The 27,782-nt window shown below is 45.0% G+C and overlaps 3 protein-coding genes across 5 annotated transcripts in view; all 3 read right to left on the minus strand.

Moving 5' to 3' along the window:
* Nucleotides 1-1,767: 1,767 nt before the first annotated feature.
* On the minus strand, nt 1,768-6,915 carry LOC127477950 (protein FAM83D-B-like). Its single transcript, XM_051803051.1, has 4 exons — nt 5,954-6,915; nt 4,725-4,892; nt 3,995-4,119; nt 1,768-3,748 (listed from the first exon to the last, which is right to left on the minus strand). Exons 1-4 carry the CDS (start codon nt 6,407-6,409, stop codon nt 3,358-3,360), a joined length of 1,140 nt encoding a protein of 379 aa, XP_051659011.1. The 5' UTR covers nt 6,410-6,915; the 3' UTR covers nt 1,768-3,357.
* Nucleotides 6,916-7,347: 432 nt separating this feature from the next.
* Nucleotides 7,348-14,387, minus strand: LOC127477938 (protein FAM83D-B-like). The gene is made up of 4 exons (XM_051803033.1): nt 13,912-14,387; nt 11,201-11,368; nt 10,196-10,320; nt 7,348-9,846 (listed from the first exon to the last, which is right to left on the minus strand). The coding sequence occupies exons 1-4, from the start codon at nt 14,365-14,367 to the stop codon at nt 8,892-8,894; spliced, it is 1,704 nt and encodes a 567-aa protein (XP_051658993.1). The 5' UTR covers nt 14,368-14,387; the 3' UTR covers nt 7,348-8,891.
* Nucleotides 14,388-15,039: 652 nt separating this feature from the next.
* PPP1R16B (protein phosphatase 1 regulatory subunit 16B) overlaps nt 15,040-27,782 on the minus strand; it is a 63,985-nt gene continuing 51,242 nt past the window's right edge. For all 3 annotated transcript variants that reach the window (XM_051803020.1, XM_051803021.1, XM_051803022.1), the window contains 8 exons: nt 26,497-26,642; nt 25,167-25,270; nt 24,712-24,836; nt 22,779-22,904; nt 22,343-22,418; nt 21,814-21,943; nt 20,896-21,064; nt 15,040-20,302 (listed from right to left, as the gene is read on the minus strand). In XM_051803020.1, the coding sequence (XP_051658980.1) occupies nt 19,781-20,302; nt 20,896-21,064; nt 21,814-21,943; nt 22,343-22,418; nt 22,779-22,904; nt 24,712-24,836; nt 25,167-25,270; nt 26,497-26,642 (1,398 nt within the window). In that variant the 3' untranslated portion in view covers nt 15,040-19,780. The remainder of the gene's footprint in view (nt 20,303-20,895; nt 21,065-21,813; nt 21,944-22,342; nt 22,419-22,778; nt 22,905-24,711; nt 24,837-25,166; nt 25,271-26,496; nt 26,643-27,782) is intronic.

Below are 27,782 nucleotides of genomic sequence, written 5' to 3' on the forward strand. Positions count from 1 at the left end.
GGGCTTTACGGCCAAATCTTTGCATTCGAGAGAGAGCCGAGTTGTTATTAGCACCTAATAACATCTAATGTCCAATAAACTGAGATGCGGGTGGGTGTGTTAGCATTGCCCAATGGTTGGTTGAGTAACAGTTAACTATAAACAGGAACAAAGAATCACAAAATCAATTAGGTTGGAAAAGACCTCTGACATCAACGAGCCCAACCTGTGATCACCGCCATGTCAACCAGACACGTGCCACGTACAATCTTCTCTTAAATACCTCCAGGGACAGTGAGTCCACCACCTCTCTGGACGGCCCATTCCGATGTCTAATTCCCCTTTATGTGAGGCAATAGTGTGTAAATTGGGATCAGGTTTATAAAACTCCAAGTAATACTCTCAGCCTGGGTCTTGCACGCCCATCTCCCTGCTGAACAGAGTACTGTGGAAGCCAACAAGTAATCTGCAGGTGCAACATAAGAACACCCAAGCACTTCCAGTATTTAAGTCTTCCTTATGGTTTTGGCCACACTTTTCATGGTACAAAATGAGTTCCATCAAAAAATAAATAAATTTTTAAAAAAAGGGAAGAGCAAAATGCAGAGAACAAAGGCCCAGGATAAGCCAAGCCTTTCAGGTACTTGTCCTGTTACTAGAACAAAGTGTATAAGATTGTTTAGCCTGAAGAAGAGAAGGCTCTGGGGTTACCTAACTGTGGCCTTCCAGTGGCCTTCTTTTTCTACATGAAAAACTGAGAGAGGCTATTTATAAGAGCCTGGAGTGACAGGACAAGGGGGAATGGCTTCAAACTGAAAGAGAAGAAGGTTAGACTAGAAATTAGGAAGAAATTCTTCCCTGTGAGAGTGGGGAGGCCCTGGCACAGGTTGCCCAGAGCAGCTGTGGCTGCCCCATCCCTGGAAGTGTCCAAGGCCAGGTTGGACAGGGCTTGGAGCAACCTGGGCTAGTGGAAGGTGTCCCTGCCCATGGCAGGGGATGGAATGAGATGAGCTTTAATGTCCCTTCCAATGCAAACCATTTTGTGATTTTGTGACATTCTCCCCTTATGTGGGGGAGCACATAGGATTTAACAGGATTGAAAGATCACTTCCCAAAAGTTCTTGCTCATTAATTAAGTAAAGCTGATCACTTCCCTTCTCCAATGACAGATGCCCCTGCACTACTTGCACCACAGCTGTTTCACTTTACACCAGGCAGCTGAAGGACTAGAAAGAAAAAAATCACAGTAATAGCTAAAAGATCCAGCTATGCCCTACCACAGGCTCCTTGCAGACTGTTTAACCAAAATACAGTCATGAAAGTTATTGTTGAATCAAATCTGATGTAGACTTAGAGTTTGTGGAATTATAAAAAAAGGAGCCCAAATAAACAGGTTCTAATAAATTTAGTAATGCTGTTAAAAATTTACACTTATGGAAAAAATCTAATCACATTTCATATTCTTATTAATAATTCTCTTCATTAATAACTTGTCATGCTAACAGTGCAGTAACACCGACTGCACTTCACAATGCTGTACCTCCATGGTCCCTTATTATGCTAGGTCTGTAGGTAACTCCTTGTAAGAGAGGTTATTCAGTTCCAATTAAAGATGTTCTTAAAATTTTGGCTATATATTTCAGTGTAGGTTTTAGATTAAGCCCACTCTATTAAAAACGAACACAACTTTTACCACAGTATTTTGTATCGCCAATATATCAGCAACTGTTGAGAAAAACTCCTACTAATAGCACATGGAAAGAGCTGCTCATTAAAGTAATGAGATAATTAACAAAGGGAAAAAAGTTATATTTGAGAAAATATATACAGATAATTATTGTGAAAATATAACTGTATAAACAATATTTTGCATAGAGTACAACACTGTATGGGTTTTGAGTCTATGGAATATATAGTTTAAAATAAAAATACATATTTCAAATTTCTTTATATCTGCATGAAAGTTAAGACTACGAAACTATAAACTATTGAATATTTACAGATTAGGAGAGTCAGAATTATTCCATTTCCATGATTATAAGTGCAGAAGAAAAAGGGCCCAGATTAGTTGTATCCACGCAATGCATTACTGCATTGTCTATAAAGACCATTTTTGTAACCTCCACATGTCCAATTTAATGTTATCCTACTGCTGTTTAGCAGAAACACTTACGAAACTCCCCAGCTAAGTTTGAACCCTACCCTTTGAAGCCCAGAACCCACAAGACACTCAGAGAAGCATATACACAAGTGCTTTGCAGTAGAAGAGCCTCAAGAACAACTTGAGAAATAATAAACTTTGGCTTTGCCCACAGCTGCCATGGTTGGACTAATGAGTTTCTGCCCTGACAGGCTGCTGGAATTCCAGTGCCTCAATGTACAGCTGTTAGGGAGGAGAGTTTATTCATTTAAGTTGGATTTTTTTTGTTTGGATTGGGGTTTTGTTTGTTTTGGTTTTTTGGGTTTGGTTTTGTTGGAGTTTTTTTTCCTCCAGAAATTGACGGATTTAAAAAAAATAATAGTAATCAAGCTTGCATGAAACTTTAAAAATAAATTATTCTATTGCTGAGTCTCATATCATTGCATTTCTGGTGGAAGTAGAGCTTTTGCGAAGATGCAGCAGCTTCAGAGATTTCAGATCTACTCAGCTTTTCCCACAAGATCAGACAGCAGCAGCAACCATAAAGAACCCAAAAAGTATGCCTGGAAATGCTAAGAGATTGGTCTCATTTGTCTCTACTACAAACATAGTAGGTCCTTAGGAATACTATCCCTTGCACACATTTATTGCATGATGTCCAACAATCCAAATACATTATAATACAAAGGTCACTTGAAATTCAGTCACTACAAAAGCCTTGTTTGCCTGACACATTAACTCGTTCTGCCTCCCAGCAGAGCTTCATGTGAAGAAAATGTAACATTTGAGGACTAGTAGTGTGGTACTGACCTACTGGTTTCTAGATTAGGGTTACTCCAGTTCTGGGTCATGAAATGGTGGAGAGCTCATGCAACCAAGACTAAGCTTAGACTGATTTCAGAGTCACTTATCCTGCTTTCATGTTTGGAAGACTTTTAGGCAATATGATTTTTGATACCTAGATTCCTTAAAAGAAAAAGGGTTGAGCAACTGAGCTAAGACACTGCCAACCCATCAGCTCAAAACATGAAAAATGAAAATCTAACAGAATACTAGAAGACAATAATGGCTTTATACTGATCTGTCTTCAAACAAAATCACAATTCCAGTTTCACTTTCTCTCCCTTTGAAGTTTGTTTCTCAGCTGCTCTCACAAACACACTGTAAGACAGCGCTGGACAGGGACAGCTGGATGTGGTTCCTAAAGTTCTGCTTCTCGCCCTGCACAGATGTGCAGTTCATCTCTCTATGATCCAGTGTGGCCTCATAACCAGAGAGCCATTCCTCTTAGTCAGCGGAGGGGAGGTGTGCATGGCATTGTTTGGCACGTACACTGCCTCCCTCGAGGCATGCAGCCCGCTTCGCTTCCTCTTCAGATTTCCCACAAATGCTCTCAGATACAAAAAATCCATTCTCAGGAAGTTTTCCCTGGTCATGTCTCTGGAAGCCACTGTTATCCTGACCAGCTGGTCCAACACCTTGTTCTTCTTGCAGCTGGATAACTCTTTGAGGCTGATAGGTTTTGACCGTGCATGGAGAATCTGAAATTCCAGGTCAAAGTGTGCAACTGCAGGGCCTGACAGGATCAAAATGTTACTGCTGTTCAGCTTCCCATCTGTCCATGTAAAACTAGCAATGGAAAAATGAGAAAATTGTGAGTTAACTCAAAAAAATCAGTAAACAAAATATTAACTAAAAATTCACTTTCATCACATTAGTTACATTGTTCTTATAATCCAGCTGATGAGCAGTGGGCTCTTTTATGGATAAATGTTACACATAAAATCCAATAAGGAAAGCAGTTCTGCAGCATTGATGGTTTTCCTTTCAATGTAAAGAAATCATGCTAAACAACAGAAAGAAACTGGCACTTGCCTGTAGGAGCCTGTCGTCACTCTGATGCCATCAATTAACATGAATTTTTCACGGACTTTTCCAATAATTTTGGTTCCTGACCTGGTGCAGTATGTGTTCCCAGTGATAATTCTAACTCTCATCAACTGTTAAAGATACACAGCAAGAGTCAGGTGGATTTCAAAGTTCTGTTTAAAGGAGTAACATCCCAATAATGATCCCTGATTTCCCTTGAACTAGCAAGGGTTGCTGTGCACTGGCACAAGAGTCACTCTCTAGGAATCAAATGATAATTTTGTCTTGTTTAATAGGCAAAGAGGTGACATAAAAGGGCAAACCCACAAACTGACTGTGCAGAATGTGACTGCAAAAACTCCTTTCACCTAATCTTGTAGGGATCCAAATTCTACACACTCCCAAGAACCTGCTTCTCCATCAGCCTCCCAAGTCCCGGTGAGCCCAAGCAACTCTAGTCACACTTTAGGAACTGGACATTCCTCCTGCATTTCCTTGAATGTTCAACTAGTATTTATGCTCAGAAAGCAGCTGTAACATCCACTTACAAAGGTTTCAGATTTTTTATTAATTGCTGCCTTATGCAAGAATAGTCAAATCTTCCAAGAGTGAAGTGGAAGTACATAACCCCCATTTGAAGTTGTGGCAGCAAGTATAATAGTTTCTTCTTTCAACAGCTCAGACTACACTTGTGAGAGGAACAGCTCCCTACCCCTATAATTATGACAAGGCTCACCTTTTCCTGTTCAAGGTCAACTCCCAGATCCTTGCACATTTTCAGAAAGTGGGAAAATGAAGACTGATCTAGCAGGATATACACTTTAACTTGCCGCTGACGACAAGCTTCCATGAAGTCTTTGAAGATATCAGTATCTGTGAAGGAATCCATAACCAAGGCAATCATCTGCAACAAGTTTTAGAAGAAACCATTAGGCTATTTCCACAGCATCCCAAAGGAGACGGCACATGAGGATTTTGACTTTCAAATTAACTATTTCCGCATGCACATTTTTTTCCTGGTGGTTATGGAACATGGTACAGTCTTCTGTGATATGGTATATTCTTCCTCACCCTGAGATATGGCAAAACCAGGAGTCTAGTTCTCTTAGTTTTGTGTTAGACAAATTTGGTTTCTAATTCCTAGGCAAGAGGTTGTTTTTTTCCTGACAACAGATGTCTTTTCCTCAAAACCATTGCCAGAAGGAAAAGGTGAGCTTATTTCCAACAGTAAAGTTTTCCAGTGTTTCAAACTTTTCAAATATGAAAAGAAGCAAAAAAAAAAAAAAAATATTTGACTGCTCTTTACATCTCACCTCTCTATTTAAGATAAAGTGAGGTTTGTTTTCAACTTATTATTCTCATGATATTTCAAGTCAAGATCTGATTATTCTCCCAAATTCCCTTGAGAGCCATCTCCTGCTCTTCCCCAAGGGGAGAACCCCAGGATCCATCGTAGGATAAGGAAGCAACAGCTGCTTATGAGAGCTGGGAATGGGCACGCTCGGGATGTATCGCTCACAGGTGCCAAGTACCCGAGGGAGCTCAGCAGTACCCAGAGAACCCGGACTACGTTTTCATCAATATGGGGAGGGAAAAGCTGGCAAATACTGAACCTATTTTAAGAATATATACAAAAGAGGGAGGGAAAGAAACAAAGAAATAAGGAAACAGCATAGTAAGTCAAAACGGGAGCGCATTTAAGAGCAAGTGGAGGGGAGAAGGACGAAGTGGCTCCAGGCAGCCGCGCAGCACTGGGGAACGGGGAGCTCTCGGCCCATCCCCTCCGGAGCGATGTAACCGGGAAAGGGGCAGTTCGGAGATGCACCATACAGAGTGCCGCTCCTCGGATATTTTCGAGCTTGTCCTTTTCACGAGGCATTCTCTGCTCGACAGGGGCGGTTTCAAAGCCGCCCGGCCTTGCTCGGTGCCCCGGGAAGGAGACGCTTACCGGCGCCGGGCACTCACCTGCCGCGCGGAGCGGATCTGCCGCCGCACCGCCTCCTTGCAGCCGTAGATGCTGCCGCTGTCCCCGAAGCCGGGCTGGAAATGCGCCTCCACCCGCGTCAGCCCGCGGAAGGCGCCGCTGGCGAAGCCCGGCCAGCCCAGCTCCAGCGCCGGCGGCTCCAGGTCCGAGCGCTCGGGGAAGTAGGTGAGCGAGGAGGCGTCGAGCGAGGCGCCGGGCGAGGACTGTGCCGCCGGCTCCGGGCCCGCGGCGGGCGGCAGCGCGGCCCGCGCGATGTCCTGCACCTCGGGCTCCGACAGGAACGGGGGCAGCCGCTCCCGCCGCAGGAAAGCCCGCAGCGCCTCGGGGCCGCCCGCCACCAGCTCCTCCAGCGCCAGGCGCTGCGCCTCGCTGTACGGCCCGGCCGGCGGCGGCCAGCGCCCCGCGCCCTCCTCCAGCCACTGCGACGAGTTGGCCATGGCCGGAGCGGCCCCGCTCCGCCCGCCGCTCCTTTATAGCGCTCCAGAGGCCCCTCCACGCCTCCAGCCCGGCCCTTCGCCCACGGGACAGCCCTGGGGGACAGAGCCAACAGCCTTTCCCCCGCCCAGGGAAGCGCCCGCAGAAGAGCAAACCTGGCATTAAGCAGCGAGAGTGAGTGCAGCCCTCATCTCAGCCCAGATCAAAAGGCTGCTCTTAAGGTTTGAGAGGGCAAATGGTCCCAAAAGGAAAGCAGCAAGTACCGGGGAAGTCACCTAGACTCAAATAAACAGAAAACAAAGCTCAGCAGTGATCAGGTGAAAACCCCACGGCAAAAAGGAGTCTATTTGTAAACAGTTTCCTGCTTCTGTGAGATTACCTTAACAGCTGCACAGTGCAATAAAGTTAAAAAGCACATGGAACAAACAAGCTGATTGCACATACGTTCAGGTACTGCAGAACATGAGCTCTGGAAAATACAACTCGATATTGGCTTTGAAGATGTATTTTGGCTCCCTCTCTGCAACTTGTTTTGCTCCCAGTGTTGCAGATGCAAGGATCGTGCAATAAAGTATCTTACTGTTTCAAACAAGTGCAGACAGATTTTTTTCCCACCTGCACATCTTTGTACATCTGCCCTCCAGCTTTAGGGAAGGAGTGGCTGCTTTGAATTCCAAGCAATAAAAGTATCTAAGCCACTTTGTCTATAGAGATTTCAGACAGAAATACCAAAGTTAGTAGAATAGTGTTGCTCTCTACACTTGCAGCCTTTCTGAGTTACGGGTACTTTTCTGTTTATTCACTCATTCATTGCTGTTAACAGGATTTTCAAGCCAACAGCTGAAATGTGCCATCTGCTGGACACACGTGGCCCTAAATAAGAAAATACACAGACTGAATTGAGTGGGCAGAGTTCAGTGTGGTTGGTCACTGAAGTACAGGGGTGCAGGTCTAAAGAATAACAGTACAGGTTAGATCTCAGGGAGATTTGACACACTCTGCTCAGTAAGTGATCCAGCAAGCACAGACATGCACAGAAAACTGCGAACAAATATTCAGATGATGTCTCTTCAAAACAGCTAAACCTAAGGCCCATTCAATATTGAAAGTATTTTCAAAAACTGGAGCAGCACTTCATCTCCTCAAACCAAGTTAGTAGTGGATAAAGGATAAACAGAGGAGGAAACACAGAGTATTTCAGACAGGACAGTTAAAAAGAGAAAAATGTTTATTTTTTTCATTCTTACAGTTACTTTTACAATAATATTACCCAACATAACCCATAACATTTTGTAGTGCATTTGTCAGTTTACTTTTGAACAGGGGCTTTGTCACATGCCCTTGATGATTGTCTTGCCTCCAAGTTCACTACAAAGAAGGAAGCCCTTTACAGGTTTCCTAACAGATGTAAGATGGTTCAGACATTTCTAGACCAAGCCAGAATTAGAATTTCATTTTACAGTGCTAAGACTAAAAGTGTAATTAATTATTAAAGCTTAATTCTATGTAACAAGCTGCACAAGACACAAAGTTCTTTGAAGTCATCCCATAAGAGAAGTACAACAGATAGGCAGTACAACAGTAAGACACTGAGCTGCAGATAGTACTTCATCTCCCACTCACAAGCATAAAAACCCAACACTTCAGCCATACATTCCCATTAAAAGTCCTACAGGTCCAATATCACTAGCTTTTAGTTCCAAATACTGGAAACAATTACATCAGTACTGTATCTAAAATGGGTACAGAGTAGAGCACTAACCTGCTACTTCCTAGTCTGGTTTTGATTTTAAAAGGATGCTAGTCTGAGGATGTGTATAAATATGCATAAATATATATGTATCTACACAAAAGCACAAGAGGATGATCAAACCAAAGAGCTACTTAGCTCAGTCTGTTTCAGAAGGCTAAAACAATGAAAAAAGGGTATAGTTGAAGATAAGAACATGGAACTGCTCCAATAGACCCTTCACAACTTTAGTGGAAGAGTAAGTGGAAGTCAGACTTGGAATAAAATTAGCTTTATAGCTCTTTATAAAAGTTGTTTCCCTTCGTGCCAAATATAAAGTAGAAATAAAAGCCAATATTAAGAAGAAAAAAAATTCGAGTGTACCTTGATGTAAGCTAAATCTCCAAAGCCACTCTGAGCAAGCTCAGTCTGACTCAAGATTTTCCAAGTTCACATAAATTAAAGCCAGAGCATTAGCAATCCTAGAAAGCAGTAACAAGTTTATTTTTCAGGCTAAGCATCTGGAATTAAAATGATCTTCACTGCTAATGCATACAAGATGAACATGCAAGTAGTTACCGTACAATACCTCTTTTTTATCACTTACATTGCATAGTATAAAACAAAGTGCTGGGGAGTGATGTACACGCGTACTAAAAAAAGTAAAACTGCTGGACGGAAGTGGAAGAATCAGCAGGTACAAAGTGACTGCAACTTGAGAGTGGAGCTTGTGTGCTCTATGGCCAGCGCAGCAATCATTTATTCAGGGAGAAGAGTGAGACATCCCGGAGGCTGCGCAGGCTGGCACTGATGTCCCGCCTCTGCTTTAGGTTGCATCTGCCGGTGTACTGGGTCATGTAGCTCTCAGGCACACGGCTCCTCCGGGAGAGGATATCCACCATGTGGCTCAGCTTCGACCTGATAGTGGAGTAGTGGAATTGTCTCTCTTTATGCAGTTTTTGGAAATATTGTGCCCTGTGACTGCTGGAATATTCAAAGGACCGGAGAGAAGACAGTGAGCCTGTCGAGCTTCCAAGAGAGCACTGGGACGATGATGAAGACAGTGATCGCAGACTAGAGTTTGATACAGCATTTCCAGTCAGAAAATATTCTTCTTTTGACAACTTTCTATGAAGTAGGGGTGTTTCTGTGCCTTCCTCTTCCTTTGTCTGTGTCACTGCAGTTTTCAGCAAAACTGATGTCTGAGTGCCCGTTGCTCTCGCAGTGACAGAAGCCTGAGTGCCAGTTTCTGCCATGGCAGCACTGGTCTGCGTGGCAGCATTACAGGTGTTCACAGCAGCTGTCTTGTCCCATGGGTCAGTTTGAGTCGATGAGCTTTTCCGTTCCACCATGGTCACTTGATTGCTGAATGACTCCTCTTCACAGAGGCAAGAATGCCCCAGATTACAAGGTTTTCCTCCACGGCTATCTTCAGCCTGATCTAGTTCTTCCAACAATTTCTTTGGAGTGCTAGACAGTCTGGCAAATTCTGCTCTCAGGTTGCCTTCCACAGTATATTTTTTAGAGGACTCTGGTCTGGTCACCAGGTGATCAAACATCCCACTGTTCCTGCAGCTGGATGGACCCTTAGGGCTGATGGGCAGCGACTGGGCATAAAGAATCCTGAACTGCAGGTCAAAGTGTTCAACCACTTGGCCTGACAACACCAGCAAATTACTGCTGTTCAGCTTCCCATCAGACCATGTGAAACTATTGAAAACAAACCAAGATTCACAGTTAATCTCCAGTTCATTTCAACACATACAGTTACAGAAAGCAAGACTCAGCTTTGAAATGCTGCATGTAAGGAAGGTACAAAGTCGATAGACTATTCACTCCTTCTTCAGGAAGAACTCTATTTAGCCAAGTGCTTTGTTAAGAACAAGTTGTGTAAATCAGTTTTCCAAAGGTGTTTTCACCTTAGTCTCAGTCCCAGTTAGATTCAGCTAGTCCACATGCCCTCATTAACACCAGGCAAACAGCAAAGTTAATAAATCATTCCTGTAGCAAATCCCCCTTTCTACAGTTTCACTGTGCACCAGCAGACCCCAATACTTGCCTGTATGAGCCTGTTGTCACTCTAATGCCATCAATTAACATGAACTTCTCCTTGGCTTTCCCAACAATTTTGGCACCTGACCTCAGGTAGTAAATGTTCCCTGTGAGAGTTCGAACTCTCATCAGCTGGTTCAGAAAAGAAAGGAAAAAGTAACATCAGATTTAAGTTAACTTCCAAAAATGTCTGATTAGCAATTCTACCTAAAATTCTATGCACACTATGGAAAATAGGAACTAAATTTCTTATACAGTCTCTGAGTGCTATCAGCTACACAGTGCTAAATTTGTTAGATTAGCAGAGTCTGTAGAGAGAACAGCCAGTTCCAGTTAATTACTACCAAAGAAGTTTGGAGTGCTTCCCTGTCCGGAGAAACTCTCACTGGAGGGAACATAAACCTGTCCAAGCCAAGCCATAACACAGCCGTGTCAGCCTATATTCAGAGCAACTAGGTAAATCACCTGGCACATCATCCAAACATTTCTAAAGACAGCAACTAGGTATTAGGAAAGAGATCAGATCATACCAGAGCTATACCACCCTTGAGTTTCCCATGTTTCTGTTTTCCTTAGCAAGCAGTTCCTTGAGCCAAAGACTAAGACTCTTTAAATATTGCCAAATTAAATGCTTGGAAATTGTTGCATCCTCAGGACAGGGATCACAGTCCACACACTCCACCCAGCTCACCAGGCTGGTGCATGACATGGTGGTAACTCCTACATACAGGCAGAACAGGGTGACAGATCTGCCTTTTCTGCATGGTTTTTGCTGAGTTTGTGAGCAGTTTCACACATGGCATTAGAGGCTGTACTGAAAACATGCAATATTGAGCCTTCATTTTCAGGAGCTGAGAAACAGTTCAGAAAATCCCCTTTTAGTTATCAAACAGACAAGGTGTTTTAGCCTCTCAAGGAAGTCTGATGCTTTGTAGAAGGGTTTCTTTAATATGCATAAACTGTACCACAAAAAAATAAAAACAAACCACGTCCCCCCACCTTCAATACTTACACTTTCCTGCTCAGGACAAACTCCCAAATTGTTGCACATTTCCAAGAAGTGGGGTAGAAATTCCTGGTCGAGGAGGATATAGATAGGGACTTTGTGGTTGTTACAAGCATCCTGCAGGTCACTGAAAATATCAATATCTGTGAAGGAATCCATCACGAGAGCAATCACCTGTGAGAAGAGTGACAACACTTAGTCAAGGGATTTATTTTACACGAGGTCAGGTCGCTGCCTTCCCCAGCCATTTTCTCCTGCTGCTATCACCAGGGTGACAAGTGCATTTCTCTGCCCTTGGCAAGTTATAAAAGAATCCTATATTCCCACGATGTTTGTGTAAATTCAGTGTGTCCCAGAATGCGAAAGATAAGCCTGAAGAGGATTTTCCTCATGACAGCTTTTGTACATTTTAACATCCTCCTTTCCTACACAGTTCTTTGTAATCTGGCCATTTGGTTACACTGGGAAAACTATCACATTAGAATGAGGAATTCAGACAAGCCATTTCCACACTTGTTCCCCCAGTGTTTCAAACAGCTACAGGAGAATTAGCTCAAATGGCCTCCTCACTGTCACAGCTGAATGTCTCACAAACCCTGACTGATTTCCAGACTCTTACTAGTCTGTAGACTCTTACTGAGATTTCAATGCACATCTTCACCAGAAATCCTTCCACCCAACAGTTCTTTAAAGAAGGCAAATCCTAAAATGGAAGGATTACATTTATGAAGAATTTCTCCAGCTAATTCAGAGCCATATCATACACTGTTTTGATGCTAGAATTCTCACCCTTCAAAACTACATCTAGGTAAGGACACAAAGGATTTAGCTTCATGACTGACTTTTCTATTCTCCTTCTATTACACCAGTATCAAGGACAATAATTATACAACCTCTGCAGGCACCTGGCACCTGCCCTTATCAGAGAGATGATGAATCCACGCACTGCTGCAACACACCCAAGGTGTATATGCACGAAACACAGCTGCTCTGTGTGTGGCATTGCCTGTACTCAAGGAAACATTTCCCACAGGAACAGGCTAACCTTTGCATTCCCACCTCTGTCCTCCTGCTCCCTAAGGGATTGGCTCCATTTGGTTGAGTTCTTAGGTGTAACACACACATGCACATGGGTATTTCTAGATAAAGTTACTTTATGCTTGTGCCTCTTGCATGTCTCCCGTGCTTCTCTCCACACAATCACTTGTCTAAGCACTAAAGAAAAATAGATTTAATAAAAAAAAAAAAGATGCTTTTGACAAGACCAGACAGGTAAGAAAGCAACCCCTGAAAGCAAAACAATTCACACTAAACCCTTGGGAACACTGATGCCTTCACGTGACTATTAAATTCACAGCACATTTGAGTTCTAATCCCAGCATTAGCAGCTGAGAAAGAAATAGTTTTACTGAAAATGATTAGAGGAAAGAGAAACCCCTTTTCTCATCTATTCAGGATAGCAAAGGCAAGACAGCAGCTGTGTCCCCTTCAGTCACTTAGCTAACTGCATATGAGTGAGCTGGGAACTATACAGCATCTGTAGTTTCCCCATTCTTCTCATTAACTTGAAGAACTCCAAGATGATTGAGCAGTATCACACAGCATCTGATATTCAGTAAACTTTAGGGTGTCAAAGATTTCTCTCATGTCCACAAAAACTCTCCCTGGATCAGGCACATACACAGCTGGGGCAGGAGCAGCTTGCCTGGCTCTCAGCTCAGTGCAAAGGAAGGTGCTTCGCAGGATGCTGTAAACAACGATATTACAAACACGTATGGCTTTTTAGAAAAACAAATATGGAGTTTATTCGAGTCTCAGTACCATTAGGCTAGTCTCATCTACCTCATAAGGATCGTTTGAGAACAAAGCTTTCTCTGTGACCGTTTTTGGCAATGAGCCCATCGGTCATGTCATCCTTACACACCCTCTAAAGCCTCTGTCCTCGGAAGGGACCAGGGAATAAGCTCAGTTGCTGATTGAGGGTGTGCGTGTGCGAGCACGTCACGCACAGACAGGGGTTACTTCATCTGGCCACCCAAAGAGGAAGCTACACATTTAAAATTTAGCTAAGCCAATTGAATGGCTGCTAAGGGGAAGTGTTGTTCCCTCCTGGGGATGAGTTGGAGGCTAGAAACTCAGGGGGTGTAATGAGTTACAGAAAACAGAAGTGACTATGCCCTATGTTTTTTAAGCCATACTCTGCATCAGAACAAAAGCATCCACTTCTGTAGGAGGAAAGTCCTGCTAAGGGCAGGTCTGCACATCACTTGGGGACAATTAATGAGCTAAAGAAAAGAAATATAATCATAGTGCTATCTCTGTAGATAACCTTCTTTTATAAGGGAAGCTTTTTCTGTTATACCCTTTGGGGCACAGTGAGAGATTTCTGTGAGTGAATCTGTCTGGCAGAGCCCATCAGTGATGGAACAGGAAACCTTCCGCTCCGAGCGAGGGCGGGATCGGCTGGATACGGCGGGTGTTTGCCCGTGGCAGCCGCGCGGCACTGGGGAACGGGGAGCTCTCGGCCCATCCCCTCCGGAGCGATGTAACCGGGAAAGGGGCAGTTCGGAGATGCACCCTACAGAGTGCCGTTCCTCGGATATTTTCGAGCTTGTCCTTTTCACGAGGCATTCTCTGCTCGACAGGGGCGGTTTCAAAGCCGCCCGGCCTTGCTCGGTGCCCCGGGAAGGAGACGCTTACCGGCGCCGGGCACTCACCTGCCGCGCGGAGCGGATCTGCCGCCGCACCGCCTCCTTGCAGCCGTAGATGCTGCCGCTGTCCCCGAAGCCGGGCTGGAAATGCGCCTCCACCCGCGTCAGCCCGCGGAAGGCGCCGCTGGCGAAGCCCGGCCAGCCCAGCTCCAGCGCCGGCGGCTCCAGGTCCGAGCGCTCGGGGAAGTAGGTGAGCGAGGAGGCGTCGAGCGAGGCGCCGGGCGAGGACTGTGCCGCCGGCTCCGGGCCCGCGGCGGGCGGCAGCGCGGCCCGCGCGATGTCCTGCACCTCGGGCTCCGACAGGAACGGGGGCAGCCGCTCCCGCCGCAGGAAAGCCCGCAGCGCCTCGGGGCCGCCCGCCACCAGCTCCTCCAGCGCCAGGCGCTGCGCCTCGCTGTACGGCCCGGCCGGCGGCGGCCAGCGCCCCGCGCCCTCCTCCAGCCACTGCGACGAGTTGGCCATGGCCGGAGCGGCCCCGCTCCGCCCGCCGCTCCTTTATAGCGCGTTTGAATCCAAACAGCGCCGCCGCCACTGGCGCGTCCCGCCCGCCCCGCACCGCGGTTGGCTCCGGGCAGCGACGGCACCGCCTCCGCCCGGCCGGGAATGCGGCGGGAGCGGGGCCAGACCCGCCGCGCTGGGGTCGGGAAGCGCAGCCGCGGGACTTCCCCTGCTGGGGGGAGAGCCTTGCTGTCCCTCCGGGGCGCTTTCGCCTTCGCGCGAATCAACCCCCCTGAGAAGGACCCTCTTAATGATGCACTTTAACAAATGCTGGACCTAATGCCTCGGGCATGTCCCAGTCCAGGAAAGGCAGGCACAGCTTTGGCCCTCCCGCTTGTCCCCAGCACGATTTACCGCTACTTCACAGAATATTCTGAGGTAGAAGAAACCCACAAGCATCAGCAATGTCCAATTCCTGTCCCTGCATAGGACACCCCCAAGAATCCCACTGTGTGGCTGAGAGCGTTGTCCAAACGCTTCTTGAGACCCGCACTCGCTGAAACAAAAAGTTACACTCACCCACTGCCCAGATTTACTCTTCCAAGACATCCTCTGGCTGTACTGACAGCTGAGAGAGAGGCAGAGACATTTAACAGAGTCCCAAAACGTCAACCGATTAAAAAGACCTCAGTGGCATTTTTGTATTATTAAAAGAAATTTAATATAATTTTTAAATTAAAAAATTCCATCTCTCTATTAAAGACACTGAGTCAGGTGCTAATACTGTCAGACATACCCTTTTGGCATGAGTTTTACATAAAGTTTAAGATTTTATGCATTGCTTCAATATGTTAAAGCATCTTCATACTTACAGTAGCAATAAAGTCAATTCCATAAATATCAAATATCCTTTTTTAAAAAAAGTTTAAATATATTAGACTCTGATTGCCAAAATGCCATTTTATACACAAAGCTGCTAATACAATATACAGTTCTTACTTTTTTTTTCACATAAAATACATTTCATCAAGTTTTATTTGTACATCGTTTACTACTGATCGACGGAATTATGAGTTATTGCAGAAGGCTTGTCATCATCTGTTAATGTCCTGTACACACAGCAGCCCTGCCAAGCTGTACCAGGGTTATCCACATTCCTGCATCCACTCTCACACTGCAATCTGAAGGCTGAAGACAGCAGTGGCAATACTAAGGCTGCATCTGCACTGTTTTAAAACCCCTATCCCCCCTTCAGCTGCAGGTGGAGATCATTGCATTGGTGTAGCTTTGGGAACAGGTATCTTGAGCAGAGTCTCCTCTACTACAGCTTCCACAGCTAAAATAAAGCAAAATATTCTAGGTTGTACTTGTGCCATGGCAGATGTTGCCTGGAGAGCCCAGTGGTACTTGAATTGTGTGAGGGAAATGAGAAGTCCATTACCAGTTTGGCCAACATGAAAACGGTAGAATAAGGGTGAAGAACAACCAGGGACAATGTTCTGTTGTACAGTCACAGGCAAAACAGAACAAAAGAAGTAAATATTAGCTGTATTCTGTAATAAGAGGTGAGACCTTGCTGCTACGAGTGTGTTCTGGATTCTGCTTGTAGACAACTAATACAAAGTAGTCAACATGATTTGTTAAAATAGAATGAAGACCCTGTCATTTCCTTTAGTGTATTTGGGAAGAGAGAAGTGGTGATCACGAGAGAAACTGAAAGAGCAAATAATAATGTCAAAATCTGGCATGCTGTGAACTTTTAGCCCCTTGCAAACAGTCTAAAGTGAAAGAACAACACTATATAGTCACCACAAACCTTCCAGAGATGGGTTACCTTTAGCAAGCACGATAAGGCACAGAAATACCCAGGTGTAGGGAGAACACCTTCCAGCAGTTCATCCATGGCTCACTGGAGATCAGTGCTATTGCTTTCCTGGTTCGATAGTCCCTTTTCTATGGAATTGCTGATCTAGTTTCAGCAGAGAAGATTTGGGTAATCGGAGCTCCAAGACTGAAGCAAAAGGGCACTATACAGAAATTGTAATGCATTTGGGAGCTTGTAAGTGATTTCAATCCCACGAAATAAGACTCTGCTCAATAAACTCCAGAATTCATTGCCTCCACTGAGTATTACACCAAGTCATTATCACTGTTGCCCTGACATGCTCTTCTCCTTCCCTACCAGGAGTTCCTCATTCACATGGTTCTTCAACCACACCTGCAAGATGGCACATCAGCTACAGTCAGTTCTTCCCAAAAGTGGGAAGGTTTTAAGATTCAGGAGCACCAAAGAAGTGAGACTAAGTGGGCTGAAATTGCATCACAAATCCAGGTCTGATGTCAAACAGATCCCAGCAATGGTACTTAAGCCCTTATGTAATATTTCAGTGCTGTGACTTTCTTGGCTGACAGAGACATTATTTTGAGAGACACCTTTTTTTCCATATAAAAAATGTCTTTCAACGTGGAATGTAAAGCTGCTCTCAGCAACCAGTTTGTTTGTTAGAAACAGTATGACTTCAGCACACAGGAAGATGTGGTGAGCAAAAGGGTTATTCTTGTGGAGTTCTGCTTGCAATAGACCCATCAATACATTCATGTTCTGAAATCTTTGCACAGTCTGGACAATTACAGCCTTTGGGTTACTGCCCTTTAAAACACATAGATATCAAAACCCCGCTGTTGTTGTAACATTGCTAAATTTTACAGTAAAAGGCCTTATTCCTAGAGTGAAATATCAATGGAAACAAAAAAGCTGTTAGTCTAAAATGAACTGGTTTCCCACAGTTTTAATGCGTTAGCAACTCTCAGTGAAAGCACGCCTTAAACTACTTCATACTATTGCATTTCATAATCACCTTTTCATTTCCTTGGAGTTAGATAGGATTCAACACAGTTGATAGCACAGAATTGCTCTGAGAAGGACAAGGGCCCAACTCCTCCTTCGCTGGGAGGGAAGGCAATTCTGGGCCCAAAGTTTGCACCACTTACAACCCAGTGGAGAGCGGCACTGAAATCTGTTACAGTGAATTCAAAAATCTCATTAGGATGGATGTGGAGAGACAAACCTCACCACTGTGGGAGAAGAGAGGCACCTGAAAGATCATCTCCCCTATGTTCCATAATAGCCAGGCCACACTTGGTGTTATCACAGAAGAATTTACTCAGGGTAACCAGACAACCCACTGTTAAGCATGCACAGATGCAGTAAAGTCTCTCCAGTTACCAAATCATCCTCTTTCTACTAGATAATGACTTTAAAAGTCCCTTAAAGTCAAGTACAAGAAGTATTTTCTAGTCTCATATTTAGCATATGTATTTCAACAATGGAGGAAGCCCAACTTCTCTGAACGCTTCAAACCCTGCCTTTAACAGAACTGAAGTTTTAAATTAATTGGGTCAGCTGCTGCCATATTCTTATTTGCTTCTAAGATTGGTAAGGAAAGGAAGAGTAAACTGTCAGTCTGGTAATGACCTCACAGGTCCTGAAGTGTCTCCTGCCCAGTGTGGCTGTGGTGGTGACACACAGCCACCGCTGCTGCCTTGAGAAGCCCAGAGCCCTGCATTGTAATACATCCAGCCCCAGCAATGGGCTAGATTTGATGGGAGCAGAGGGTAGCACTTAACAGTCTAAGTCAACTGGCAGCCTAAGTCAACTCTTTATAGCCTAGAAAAAAGTTAAGGCTGTGAGGATTCCCACAGAGGGAATGTACATGTGAAGGGTAATATTGATGTCTTACAGCTGCCAGATAAAAAGAAGATGGGTGGAAGCCGCATTTGCTGTTGCTTGGCTGAAGTACAAGTACACGAGCTGGATTGAATCCACTGACGGCCTACAGAGACCCAAACACGTTTATATCTTCAGAGTCTGGAATTTAAGCTGCCCAAGAAGACAAATATTTATGCAGGCAAAGAGTTACAAGTGCAACAGCTCCTCTGTGTAGAAAAGAGGTTGAAGATTTACAGTTACTGCTGTAGATACAACTGAACTGTGGCGAGTTCCTCAGAGCTGTGTCCCATGGGGCACTCTCCTCTCACCTCCCCCCCGTACACAAAGCCTGAACTTGCTGAGAAGCCCATGCTAGTGTTTCTCAGGTGGTCTCTCAGAGCTCATATGGACTGCACCAAAACACAGGGTGGTGTGCCAGCGGCTCCACAGCAGAGAGGCTTTGCTAAGCACTGCATGGTGCAAGGCAACTCCTTCAAACACAGAGGCATTTAAACCTTCTCCTGACAGCTGCTAACCACTGCTGGTGGAAGTGGTTTCAGTATGGGAGCTGGAAAACAAACCAAAAAAAAATCTCCTGTCCTGCTGCAACGTTGAACTACCACAGCAATGGTTTAACAGTAATTTACAAGCCAAAGACTGCAGGTTAATGCAAGTGTCATCATACCTATGGGATTAGAAATGCTTTCATGGCGTTTCTAGATTAGTGTTGACAAGCCTTTCCTCCTCACCCCTCCCGAGCCCTGTGGTTCTGGAAATCCAGAAAAAAAATCAGATTGCAAAGCATACTGCCCCTAGTATCTGTGTTGAGCATATAGAGTAAACAAACAGAATCAATAGGAAAGTGAGATCAACAAAAGTCTTTTCAGTTTTAACAAATTAAGAGTCTAAATAGTACAAATAAGGGTTTTTTTAATTACTTATCCCAGTATAGACCTTTGCCAGTATTTTATTGCAGTAAAATTCTATTGCCAGGGCCCCTTATTGCAACATCAGTTTTAAAGCCTCATGAGTGAAGCCTGTTCCAGGAAAAGTTCTGCTTCAAACCTGAAGGCAGCCTGAAGTGACGAGCTGATACGAGCAGAACAGGACCCAGCCAGTGCACAGTTCTTGATGGTGAGCTGTCACTGCAAGGAGAAAATACCTTGCAAACTTCCTCAGCACAGCATCTACACTTCCTTGTTGCTCAGGCCCAGGAAGTGCTGGATCCAGCTGAAAACAGCTCTGTCCACTCTTGCAAACCCCATGTGGGGGTTGACCTCCCCTCCAAGGTATGTGCATCACCCAAGGGTGAAAATGTAGGTCTGAACTGTCACCTTCCAGCCCCTTGGTGACTTGCAGCAAGAGGCTCAGATGCAAAGATTTTAATCCAGATCCTTTCTTTGTTCCAAGGCATCTCATGACTTCCCAAGGATGGGGAGGCAGTGCATGATACCTTTTCCCCCTGGGAGCAAGATGAGGGAGACTCTTTTTACGTCATATTGATGTGCATCCCTTCCTCTCCTAAAAGCCTTGCTCCACCTGCATTACTCATTCAGCTGCAATGTAAGTAATTGGCAGGGTAAAGTACAATTCAGGATGAACGAGGCTGCCACAGTCAGGATGTCCATAACTAAATTCTCCCTTTGGAAAGCAAACACTCTGGCAGCTGAGACAGATCCAACCAGCCCACTCACATCTTGTTTTCTCTGGGGCGAGACACAGACAAGACTAGGAAATTCTGCAGCACCCGTGCACCTTCTCTTCCATTTCCTCCATGGGAGCTTTGAATTTCAAGAGGGGTGGATCGCCACTGGACACTGTGTAATACACTGAGGTCCCATTTGAGCTGTAGGGAGAAGTCCTGGATTCGATTAAGTGTGACTTGGCCTCACCCACATTCTCAGCAACTCCTGCCATGCCACTGCTGAAGTGGGTGCTGAGGAAAGGGTGCTGGAGGAGTTTGGCTGCAGCCCGCTGCCTCTTCAGTTCTGAGAGCGTTTGGTGGTTGTGCTCCTTGTAGGTGCCCCAGAACTGCTGGGTGTCGGGGAGCCCAGGGCTGCCGTAGGGCAGCACGTGGCCAGGGTTACTGCTGGGCTCAGCGTGCATGCTCCAAACGTCCCCGTTGGAAAAGGTGTACTGGTAAGGGCTGGCAGATGCCATGAGTCCATTCTGGAGTGGGATCTCAGAGTCACACTGGGTGCTTTTGTTTGCTAACTCTGGAAGGAGGGAGGAGTTCTCCAGCACTGAGTTCTGGAACAAGAAGACATGAAAGAAAAGGATCTTCCACTGTCCCCCACAGCAGGGTTTATCCCTGTGACAACTTCCTAAGCCTACTCCCATTCAGCCTTTTGACCAGACAGGTACTGCAGCACAAACACTGAATTCACCCACTAATGGGACCCTATAATGCTGTGAGCCCTAACCAGGTACATGGAACATTAAGTCATAAGCACTCACAAAAGAAATAACAAATAGATAAGCATATTAATATAATATGATAGTAACCGAATTGAAAACAAGTAACTGCAAAGCAACTTTACAATTCTTTTGTGATTACCACTTTTAGCTGTAAAGAGAAATGCACACACCATCTTTTCAGAATCTCTGGTTCACCAGGACCTTATCTCAAAACTATTTATGCAGCTGTAAATCCAAAACAGTCTTTCCACTAGAGAGGGTTATCCCAGTTTACGCCAAATGAGAATTAGGTCTTTTGCTTACATCTGATGGATGAGGTCTACAAATTTTTTAGCCACCTTCAACCCCAGGGCACCCACACTGCTACTGAACCTGCACTACCAGCCCCCCTCAGTGACTCCCATAATAGAGAAGAGGTTCCTTACGGGGTCTGTATTCTCCTGGTCAGACCGAGTCTCCCCAATTTCTCCAATGAAACCCGAGTTTCTTCCTTCTTCTGCTGCCCCCAGCTGCTGCCAAACGATGGCCTCTTTCTCACACTCCTTCCTGTAAAGGTTTGTTCGGTCCGAAAGACTGGCCCTCCTCACCACCTTCCTGTGGGACAGGGACAAAGGGCATCAAAGCTGTGAGCAGGACATGACAATTCCCCTTACTCCATAATCCCTCTCACCTCCACCTCACACTTCACAGCCTCTCCCTCTGGAATGGAACATGGATTTAGCTTCCTGGCACCCACACAAAGCAAAGGCACTAGTGTGGATATTAAAGGTGGGAGGAATTTTAAGGAGTTTTAAAGTAGCACTGCAGATCTGCATTAAAGCTCATACAGCTCAATGAATGATCTACTCTGCAACCAGTGGAGTAACAATATAGAGGAATGGCCCACGGGCTGTTTAGGGAGTTTTGTGGTCTGCTGGACTGCTTTGGTGTCTAGTAAATGTTTTATAAAGACCTGTGCAAACTGTATCTGGGCACAGTATCTTGGCCATGCCATTTTATTATTGAGAAGCTCAAGTTAATCCACTTGAAGCACTGACTGTCCAACACCAGTCCCAGTGGTTTAATAGAGTAAATTCTCACCGCTTGGTCCTCTGCTCAGAGCAGTTATTAAACCACAACAGTGCAAAGCCATTTCCCCCCCAAGAAATAGCCTGTCTTTCTAGTAAAACAGCAACATTTCAAGGGAGCTCTGCTTTGAGCAACCAAAGTCAGCTTCTGCCTCTCAGAGTTTGTTCAGAAAGGACAGATGGGGTCCTGCACACCCACCACAGGGTGCTCTGCAACCACCCCTGGGTGGCCAAGCCAACGTACACTGGGTGACCTGCAGGAAGAGCACAACTCACCCCCGGCTGCCCGTGCTGGAGGTCCTTCGGCTCAGGGAGGATTTATGCCTCATCTGAGACTTCATGATCACATCGTGTTTGTGTTTCAACTCCAGAAGCAATACTTTGAATTCCTCCTCTTCACACAGATCTATGGCACACACACAGACCGAGCCCTTAATGAGACAGTTCCCATGTGGTACCATTGACACCATGTTACTAACTGTGCCTTCCTAGTTAAGACACCCATGTCTTACAGTTGTATTCAGCAGGGAGACTCCCAAGCACAGGTTCAGAGGGATAACACTAGTGGAAACACACAGGAGAAAGACTTGGTGCTTGAGAAATTCCTTCTTCCTTGTTTTTACGTGCAGGAAGAAACGCTTCGAGAAGCAGTAAAGCAGGAGCTTCAAAACTTCAGTCCCAGTTACAGTAACTGAAACTTTGATTCTAAAGATATTCAAGAAATTACGTTAATGCTTCTGAAGGCACCATGTGAAGACTCCAGCCATTTCTTAGGCATTTCTTTTTTTAAGCTTAGTAAACTCACCTATTGGCATCTCATCCAAAGATGTTCTGGCACTCAAACTAGCCCCATGGGACACAAGTAACTCAGCCATCTGCATCTAAAGAATGGAAAGAGAGAAAGTCAAGTTGACAGAGCTATTTTAGGCAATTTAGGCTTTCCTTCCCAAAGCTGAAAAGTTGGAATAAGATCAGAAGCAATGGCATGTGTGCTCAACTTGCCTGAAATTATTCTGGTATGTGTGTGATCTTAAACAATGTTCCTACCATTCACCTGCACAGACAGACATACTCTGTCTGAACTTTCTCAGCAACCAGTTCTTTTTGGAACCCAAAGGACTGATGCTGCCCAGAGAGCCCAGCCCCAGCACAGATTTCTTCCATTTGCAGAGTACTACACAATTTGCCCAGGCAGAAAGAAATGTCACCCTCCTACATGAGGCTTGCAGCAAAATCATTACCTGTCCCCAGAAAGCAGCAGCGTGAAGAGGTTCCCAGCCGTCCCAGTCCTTAATGTCCAGGCTCGCCCCCTGGTCAAGAAGGACTTCAGCTGCATGCAGATAACCATTGGCTGCAGCTATATGCAGCTAGGAGATAAGGAACAGAACGTGAACCACCTGCAAGGATCATGGATGGCTCTATAGACCAAGTTTCAGTGGATTTTCTTGAATAATGTTTGAGCCTAGAGCTGAACAGGCAGCACATTTCACAATTAGCAGATGCTACCAGGTCAAAAGTAGGTTGTTCCTGTTACTAAAACTCAGTATTACCTGCATGTAATTCTGTTTGGGTGAGGAAACTGCTCAATATTTCTTAAAATAACTTACCTATATGGGTTAGAAAAATAATGTTTTCACATTTTAAATCAAGGGCTTTTAAGTACTTCCTAATCTGCAGGGGAACAGCACAATCAAAATACAAGTCTGCAATGGAGTGCATTATCCACTGTGCACCCTGCATTTCTCATGCCAGGAGAATGTCTCCTCTTCCCCACTGAAGTGCTGTGGATGTGATGTTTTAATCAAATTTACAGCCTGCTTTAGTCAGGACTCTCCGTGCAATTGCACTTCCACTCACACTATTATTATTTTCACCACTTGAAAATCAAAAACATTTTAAAACTTTGCTACTTTTAGTTAGGGGAATATGATTTTTCAGGTATTGGCTTCCAACTACAGCCACCACTTCGGAGACATCAGAAACAGTCTCCTTTAGTCCCCCAACTCTATGTCTCTGAAGATTTTCATATTTGCCATCTGCTGTTGCATGTCTGAGCTAAACACTGACCTATGCACTGGTCTGAAGGGATTAACTGCACCCAAAGATCCTCCTACTTCAACTGTGCTGAAAAGGAGAATTAAAGCTTATTTTCAAAAAATTTCCCATGTGGATTCCACCACACAAAGTTAAACCCTCATCTGGAAATAAATTCTGATGCTTTTTGGCAACTCAATTAATTTCTACATAAATTTTATGCCACTTAGTCATACCTTCTAGAGGTCACATGAATTAGCAGGGAATCACTTTGGGGTGATACAAAAGGCTAAGCCAAGAGATCTGATTAAATTTATGTATATAATCCTTGTTAAAGGGAAAAAGGTGCTGAAAAAATAAGCTGCAATAAAAGTTTCAGTCATCCAAGGTTATCTTGGAGGGAGCCTGCCCTCCTCTTATACTTCTGGTATATGCTAAAGGTGACATTTAGATTAAGAAACCTGAATGCCACAGCATGGTCATCAAACAAATGGACCAAGTGCCTGTATATCAGTTAGGTCTGGACCCAAGCATCAAACGACCAAGGTTGTATGAAACTCCCAACACATATAACCTCATTATTGAATTTCCCCTAAGCTGGGACTGCTGTAACCAATGATTTAAGAAACACATTTGCAGGTGAAAAAGAAGGGAACAGGACTAGGACTGTTCAGCCTTCTTGGTACCTGTCCAGTCAAATCAGATGGCAGCTTGCTTTGTGCTCTACACCTGTCCTGGCTCCTCTCCTCTGCCAGGGGCCGATGCCATCCTACCTGAGCAAACATAGCAGCCATTGACTCCTTGTGAGGCAGATGCTATGCAAAGCAGAAAGGAGGCAGAAGGTCTCCAGAGTTCCCAACACCAGATCCTGCTCCCATGAAAACCAGAGGACTCTCATGCCTTTTCTGTGGGAGTCTGATCAATCTACAAGACTAGTGAGAAGCAAGAGGTCACTAGGAGGTCTTTGAGTCCCAGTTCCCTGGAGGTTAGCAGAAGTTTATGTTCTGCAACTCCTCACTGTGGGATTTCTCCTCTCAGTGACTTGTACATGTTGATTTTGTATAACTCCTGCCCCAGGGCAGATTTCATAACCTCTGGGCTGAATGAAGGCAAAACTGAAGCTGCTGCAGTTTCACTCACCAGTGTAGCACCTTGGGCATCAGTCCTGTTCAGGTCTTGTCCAGTCGCAAGTATGTCATGAATGTCACAGATCATGACCTGCTCTGGAGCAGCACGCATCTCATTGATCCTTTCCTGTGTAATCCCTGTTAACATTCCAGTTAGAGGAGAGTTGGAAAGGGTTTTATCTCCACTTCTTGAGTAAAATCAGACTTATGATCCTGGTTGATATGACCTCACACCCTTTTCAGAAGATATGTAGCTGAGGGGACCTGTCTGCTGTCTTTCACCCTCATGATCTTTAGGAATCAGAGTAACTAGACTCTGAGTCTAGTTCCAAGAGTCAGGTTCCAAGAAATGATGCCAGCAGCAGCTCTCTGCTTTTCTCCAGAGGCCAGTCAAGAGCTGACAAACAAGGTAATTTTTAGTACCACACTGACCTGGTTTTGTATTTTACGTGAACTCAATCTCCTTACCTTGATAGGCCATGCAAGTCTCAATGACATCCAAAGTTGGTTCATCTTCACAGAGGTCATACGGCATGTTACCATCTGCATTTACTGCCAACAAGTCTGCTCCACTGCAAGAGGAAACCCAGTTACATGAGAAAAGACCTCAGACATCCTAGAGCAGGCAGTGTCAAACACTGGGATAAATGCTTATGAAAAACTAACAGGGGTTTAATAGTTGCCCAAATGCCACCAAGACACATATGAGATAAGAAAGATTTGAAGCAAAGCCAAGGAGCTATGAATGGGGAAGATTAATTCCAGAAGTGGATGAAAGGCAGCACACTACACCTCCTTCATGGGTCAGTAATGCACTATGTTGGTCCACATCTGCTCCAGTTTTATTCCCCCATCCAAAAATTTCCTAACCCAAATGGGACTGTCCAACTGCATCCTCTTCTCTCCTTCACTACACAGCCAAAGAAGGGTCAAATTTTCAACACTCATCTCCCAGATGACAGCAGCACAAGGAGAAGTCTGCCTCCCTGAGAGAGAAGCAGCAGACACTGCCGTGCAAGGCAGCAAGTTAACACTTCCAAAGCATTGTCACTCTGGGAAATGGAGGAGAGGGCTCCATACAGAGCCAGAACTACCTGTTCCAGGTAGGATTCACAGCAAGTGCTCACCAAATGGCACAACTCAAAACACACCTGGCTTCCTCCACCTTGCTGGTAAGTCTAGAAAAGACCTGAGATTTAGGGTAAACACTTGAGCTTTAGAGCCTTGGTGAAATCAAGTGGAAGGTCCAGTGCAAGCACCTGTGTCGCCACTGGGGAACCAATGCACTCCAGGAAGCAAACTGGTTATTAATTACGACCCAGTAAGACAGGTCACAGAGTTCACCCAGGTATTTGAACTATACAAACACGCTGCTGCCCTCCTACAGCAGTGTCTCCTTGACTGGGACTGGAAGATCTGAAGTGATGTTTAAGGGCTTGAAGAGGTGGACCCTTGCTGGCTGCTCCTATTTCTACCCACCCAGTGACCATGGTTCCACAAGCACACACAGACACACCAAAATACAGGCAAAAAGCAGCAAATTTTGGCCCAGTCTCCAGAAAATTCATGAAACTGAGCCAAGCCACCTGGGGTTTTATTCTGCCTCCTCAGCCTTTCTGCTCTTCCTCCTCCACCCCCTTCTCCCCCAAGCAGGAAGGAGTCCCACGAATAGCCTGAAAGCAGGGAATAATCAGCACCGCTGCAATCTCACAAGGTACTGAACAGTCTCGGTTTCCATCCACAAGAAGCTGTGGTAGAATCAGATCTGCAGAAAGGACAGAGACAAAAAGCCACCTACTGCTGGATGAGGATCTTCACCAGGTTGATATGACCACATGTAGCTGCTGCATGCAATGGAGTCCACAGCTCATTGTCCTTGGCATTGACATTGGCTCCATGGTTGAGGAGAAGTTTGACTATGTCTTCATAGTTGTCTATGCAGCACTGGTGAGGAAGAGATACAGATAGATTGGGTTTTTTAGGCTTTGGGAAGATGAGGGCTTATACCTACTCAGCTGTAAAATAATAAAGGGTACCTGGATGTGGAGACCTACTTTATCCTGCACTGTTAGCAACAAGCAACTCCAACAGAGTTAAACAGCAGCAGGTCAGAAAGGCACCATGCAGAACACCTACACTGGGCAGACCACAGGTCACTGGTATCTTACAGGGCCTTCTGGTGTGGGGGCAGAACCAGCAGGGAATAACAGCAAATATGCTCACAGCTTCTATTCCACTGGGTCTTCCATATTCAAGAGAAAACATAAGAGAAATTCAATGTAACCAGTTTAACCACATACCAAGGGATGAGCTGACAAGTTGACATTCCCTTTTCTTAGGGAAAATCCCACACACTGGCATGTGATTAGTAAAGTCTTCTCAAGAGTTCACCACTACCTACCACAGTTATCTGAAGACGTGTAAATTGGATTCCTAGAATTATGAGCTACTTCACAGGGCACCTTTCATTTCCTGAAAAAGATCAGCATTCTCCCTGCATTTACAGCATAGTCCCAGAGGCAGCCAGCAAGAAAAGCCTCAGCCTCTTTCCTTTGCAGAAGGTGGAATTTGCTCTTTGATCCACCTTGTGCTCACATCTTGACATGAATGTGCATGTGATCAAGACACTCAAGATTCACATAAGATTCATTCTTGTGCAAGAGGCCTGTTTGTGGTCTGTGTGGTACTGCTGACCCACGCAGGAGACTCACAGCTCAGCACACAGTATGGGCCACTAATGGGGCTGAATTCCAACCCACAACAAGCATTTTAGCAACTGAGTGACAAGGATCCTTAATGTATTTCTATTTCTGTTCACTATTTGTACATGGAAGTGAGGTTAAAATCGTTCCTGTCACACAGCGAAGTTACCACAGAAGTGTAATTGAGCCCTTCACTGGAAGCCACTGGTACTGGGCAATACTGTTTGCTTAGGGGTTTCTCTCTGTTCAGGGATCCAATTAATTCTACTGGATGTAAAGCTCCCAGCTTAACTCCCAAATGCACCTTTACAATAACCGATCCTTGAGTGGGCAAGATGGGATTCTCCATGGCGTCAGTACCTCCCTGGAAAGCAAAGAGGCT

This window comes from Manacus candei, unplaced genomic scaffold (assembly GCF_025592945.1).
Source record: "Manacus candei isolate 608988 ecotype Guabito, Panama unplaced genomic scaffold, ASM2559294v1 h1tg000057l, whole genome shotgun sequence".
Taxonomy (NCBI): Eukaryota; Metazoa; Chordata; class Aves; order Passeriformes; family Pipridae; genus Manacus; species Manacus candei.